Raw genomic sequence first — 5453 nt, 5'->3', positions numbered from 1 at the left:
GGGTTTGAACCGCCAGCTTTCTGGTTAGCAGTCAAGTGCCTTAGGCACTACACTACCAGAGCTCCTCCTGATAGGGCATTTCAAATGGGAGGCAAGCAAGTCTACCATGTCCTACATCCAGGAGTGGTGTGTGTGCACGCACATATGTGCATGTGTGGGTATGTGTGAGTGTGAACATGTGTGCTCACACCTCCTGCCTTTAGAAAATTCCATGCAGCCCTGGAACCTGCCTTCCCCCCTGCCCACAGTCACCCCCTCCTCAACCTTCTCTCTTTGACTCCAGCACCAGGGGAGGGTGTGGGCTGAGGGAAGACTCCAGCCGGAGTCTGCTGCTGGAGTAGCCTGCCTTGGCTCCTTTCTTACCAGAATCTTCCTGCTGAATTTACTATTCAAGGTGGCAGAAGAAAAGGAATGCTGCAGGCAAATGAGAGGGGTTAAGTGTCACTTAAGTGTTAAGTGGTTTTTTTTTTTTATCCCTCCTCTCTTGAAGGCTCTTCATCAAGTCTTCCAGTAATATAGCAGACAGTGTTTCGCTGCTATTCACAAGGTTTTCACTGGTCACTTTTTTCAGAAGTGAATGGCCGTGCCCCTCTTCCCAGTCTGTCTCTTGAAGGGGTCACCTTGCCCACCCTGCTCTGAGAGGTTAACTCTGTCCCCTCTGGACACCTGTTTCTCTTTCTCCTTGTCCTGCCTCCTCACTTAGCTCTTTCAAGGAGACCTTATTAGATGTGGTGGCACAGTGTACAGAGGAAGACATGAAGCCCTCAGCTCCACACGGGGGCCCAGTGGGGTTGAGCATGAAAATGAGTGTGTTACACAAAACCAAAAAAATAAAATAAAATAAATAACTCACTACTGTTGAGTAGCCCTTGGGTTTCCAAGGTGGTATCTCTACAGAAGTAGATTGCCTAAACTTCTTTCTGAGGAGAGGCTGGTGAGTTTGAACCACTAGCCTTCTGGTTAGCAGTCAGCTGCCTTAGGCACTACACTATCAGAGCTCCCACACAAGAAAGGGGAAAACTCCATCAGAGGAGATGAGGTCTTTAATGGAGAATGCAGAGGGCAGCATCCCAGGCTCACCCAATAAATTCAACTCCACAATTTAACTCCACAGCTTGATATTTTCATAATTAATCCTTGCAATAACTCTCTGTGCTAGTGATACTATCCTCATTTTAAAGGTAAGAAAATGGAACATCTGAGAAATTAGCCTAGAAATGGTGGTGAGTACATGCAAAATGGAAGTGGTAAAATACCAAGAGCGAAGCTCTTTCCTATTTCATCTTCTTTTTTGTGACTTCAGTAATGAATTCCCTCTTGTCACTATAGATTGCCTTAATGCATTTCCCCTTTCCTCACGTGTCTAAGGGGGATATTACCACAGAGTGTTTGAGTTTCAGAGTCCCCAGCAATCTATATTTAAGCACAGGTTTAATTTATATTCCTTCACTGTGCTTTCTGCCTGTGACAGCAGGGCCTAAAGGAAATCAATTGGTGGCCATAAATAACTACATTGTTCCTATTTGTTTTTCTCTTTGATTTTCCGGGAGAATGTGTGTGAGGCAGAGCTTGAGACATTGGCTGCAAATGCAGTCACGTGGCAGGGATGTCATGGAAGTGATTCAAACATTGGATGGAGTATGAAAGTGGGTAACTTTTCAGGCTCTTTTGGACCTGATGGTTCTCAACTGGGAGCATCCCCGCCCTCCCCCAGGGGATATATGACAACATCTAAAGACATTTTGGAGCACCTGGGTGATGCAGATGGTTAACGTCCTTGGGTGCTAACTGAAAGGTTGGAGGTTCAAGCCCATTTAGAAGTGCCTCAGAGGAAAGGCCTGGTGATCTACTTCTAAAAAATCAACCATTGAAAACCCCATGGAGCACAGTTCAACTCTGAGACATGGGGACATCGTGAATTAAAGTCAACATGACAGCAACTGATTGGTTAGTAACATTTTGGGTTGTCACGATTTTAATGTATGTGCTACTGTCATCTAAGGGGTAGAGCTCAGGCATGCTGTAAGCATCCTACAATGCCCAGGACAGCCTCCTACAACAAAGAACTGTGGAACCTAAAATGTGTATAGTATCAAAGTTGAGAAAGCCTGTCCTAACCTAAGTAAGTAGAGGGTATGTTTCAAGATAGGAGCAGCTGAAAGATGACAGATTTTCAGATTTTCTTTTGTCTTTTTACAAGACTGGGGACTTTTGAAGTAAAGTGGGAGACCCCTTGGACTCCAGGGCTGCTTCTTAACTCAGCCATGATCTCTCCGCAGAAGCTGACACTTGTGCTGGCCCTGGCCACGCTGATCGCTGCCTTTGGGTCTTCCTTCCAGTATGGGTACAATGTAGCTGTTATCAACTCCCCTGCGGAGGTAGGTCTATGTGGTGGAGACACAGCCCCTGAAGAAAAAGGGAGGAACCCGTGAGAGTGGGACTGTGGGCACAATCGATGCACATAGTGGGTCCTCAAGCAATGAGAGGGGATGTACCATGCAGACCCAAGGGAACTTGGTTCATTGGAATGAACCAGGTCCTCAGATTCCCAGCTTCTCATGGAGAGCACCTGTGGACCAGGCTCAGCTGGACACTCATGGACTGGCCTCAGGAGGCCACTCAAATCTACTGCAGCCTTGCCATTTATAGAGGGGGCAGGATCACTCGGCAGCCTCTCGTGTAAGAATCGTACTGAATGGTTTACATGTCAGAGGCCTTGCAGTCCTCCCTGTGGGACTCATGACTGTGTCCTAACTCCCTCTCTTCTGTTGACTCTTGGTGATATCTGCATCCTCATGTTACCCCCCCGGTTGGCCTAATAACTTCTATTGTTCTTCCTCCAAACAGGCCAAAGCATGTGGGTGTTCTTTTTTATTTTGCCCTCTAGATCATGAAGGAGTTTTACAATTTTACCTACAATGAAAGAAGCGGTGAATACATGAGTGATTTCTCCCTGACCTTGCTGTGGTCTGTCTCTGTGTCCATGTTCCCCTTCGGAGGCTTTCTTGGATCCCTCCTGGTTGGCCCCTTGGTGACTAGACTTGGCAGGTAAGGGCAGATGAAAATTTGACTCACAGAAACTCATAGAGCACATTAAAACCTAGGAATTAAAACATAGGCCTAAAACAGAAATCCTTATTGTAAGACTAGGACACAAACCGCTATAGTCATTGTTTTTTCTAAGGTGATCGTAAGATGACTAGATATGGACAAAGTGTTTGGGGACTCAGCCAAAGTCTTACAGGTTAGAAGTGGGGGTGAGTGGGGATCTCCAGACTCTTGGGTAGGTGCCGAATGATCAGAGTTTGCTCACAAATATTTGGGACCCTTGCTCACTGGTCTCTTGCCTTATTGGTATTTTCCTTAACATAAACACAAAGCAATTTCTCTCCCCCTATTTTTCTACCTTTAGAAGGTTGAAACACCAAGATGTCAGTCACAACCTAGGTCACAACCTCATGTTCTCTGCATCCTGAACCAGCACAAAGTTCTCTTCTTTTACTTTAAAAGCAAATTGCCATTGAGTCAACTGCAGCTCGTGGTGACCTTATGTGTGTCTTGAGTAGATGTGGCCACAGGGTTTCCAGTGGTTGATTTTTCAGAAGCAGGATGCCAGGCTCTGGGCAGACTTGAACGGTCAACCTTTTGGTTAACAACTGAAGGCTTTAACCATTTATACCACCCAGGGGCTCCTTTTTTATCCTGGGACCAGTGAAATGCAAAGCTTAGCCCAAATTCAGTGAAATGCCTGTAAAGCTCTGAAATGGCTGGGATGAATGTCGGGCACTTTAGTGTGAGACAGTATAGTCCTTGGATGTCTCTTACAGTGACACAGTGTCCTGAATGCCAGGGGCAGGGCTTCTGCCTGTGACTCTGATTCTAGAATTATTAGATAATCTGTATTTGATTCCAAAACAAGTTTTCTCAAGACACCACACTTCTCCCTATAAATTCATGGGAAATTAGAAGGAACCTGGTTATACACACAGCATTTTGGAGTCACCTCATCCAATTCCTTCCATTTACAGATGGAAGGCTGGGTGAGGGAAAGCCACTTATTCTGTCACAGGTCTACTTAGCTCAAGAGTCAAGACCAGAACCTAGATTTTTGTTTCTTCCCCAGTATTTCTGAAAAAGGATCTAAGAATAAAACTATACAACCTCTATCTGATTTGGCATGTAAGATCTTAAGATCCTCATAGAAGGTCAGTATTGAAGTCACAATTCAAAAAGTGCTTCACCAAAAGAATTTAAAGCAGGGACAGACAGAAACCTGTACACAAGTGTTCACTGTGGCATTGTTCACAATAGCCAAAAGGTGGAAACAGCTTAAATGTCCATCAACAGATAATGGATAAACAAAATGTGGTCTGTCCATGCAATGGACGATTATTCAGCCATAAGGAGAAATGAAGTCTTGATACATGCCTACACTCACTTCCATCAAGTCAATTCCAACTCATAGAGACCCTCATTGGGTTTTCAAGGCAGTAAATCTTCATAGAAGTAGATTACCCCATCTTTTTTCCATGGAGCAGCTGGTGAGTTTGAAATGTCAACCTTCTGGTTATCAGTAGTCAAATGCCTTAGGCACTGCACCACCAGAGCTAGTTATTGAAAAGATTATGCTGAGTTAAATAAATGAGACACAAAAGCACAGATAATGTATGATCCCACTTATATGAAATATCCAGAATAGGCAAGTGTGCAGACATGAAAATTTATTAGTGGTTACTAGGGGTGGGCAGGGGGCAGGGGAAAAGGAGGAAAAATCCTTGCTTAGGGGACAATGAGCTTCTGTTACAGATGATGGAAAAATTTGGAAATGGATGATGGTGATGGTTGAACAACATGGTAAGTATAATGAATTGTACATGTGAAGAATGTTGAAATGGAAAATGTTTTTGTTACATGTGTATTTACCACAATTTAAAACAGTGGAGGAGGTCTCTCTGTGTGGCTGATGGACTGACTTATAGTCAAGACAGTTAGATCTGTAGGTAGCTTCTCCTTGACTGAAAGACTTGTCATTTGGGTCAACAAATAGAAGTGGAAGTTGCCTATTAAACTGTCTACTTAAGAATGAGGTAAATGCTATTTGCAGTTTTGCAGTTTTCTTAAGGATTCATAGGTGATCTTTGAATAACAGTAACAGCTGATGCTTATTGATGACTTCCTATGTGCTAGACATTATCCTGACTGCTCTTCATATATTAACTCATTTAATTGTTACAAAATCCAATGAAGAAAATATTGTTGTTGTTGTTGTTGTTGTTAGGTGCTGTTGAGTTGGCTCTGACTCACAGTGACCCCATGTACAACAGAACAAAACACTGCCCTGTCCTGTGCCAGCCTCACAATCCTTGCTATATCTGAGCCCATCATTGCAGCCACTGTGTCAAGCCATCTTGTTGAGGGCCTTCCTGTTTTTTGCTGACCCTTCACTTTACCAA

At 44.0% G+C, this 5453-nt stretch overlaps 1 protein-coding gene across 1 annotated transcript in view; it reads left to right on the top strand.

Annotated features, from left to right (window-relative positions):
* The first annotated feature begins 2264 nt into the window (after positions 1-2264).
* Positions 2265-5453, top strand: part of SLC2A5 (solute carrier family 2 member 5) — a 47932-nt gene continuing 44743 nt past the window's right edge. Inside the window, exons 1-2 of the mRNA XM_007942657.2 lie at positions 2265-2378; positions 2888-3048. Coding sequence (XP_007940848.2) covers positions 2265-2378; positions 2888-3048 — 275 coding nt within the window. The remainder of the gene's footprint in view (positions 2379-2887; positions 3049-5453) is intronic.

Source organism: Orycteropus afer, unplaced genomic scaffold (assembly GCF_000298275.1).
Source record: "Orycteropus afer afer isolate SDZICR_OR568_19922 unplaced genomic scaffold, OryAfe1.0 scaffold00094, whole genome shotgun sequence".
Taxonomy (NCBI): Eukaryota; Metazoa; Chordata; class Mammalia; order Tubulidentata; family Orycteropodidae; genus Orycteropus; species Orycteropus afer.
Note: the sequence above shows the minus strand (reverse complement) of the source record. Positions and strands in the feature narration are given on the sequence as shown.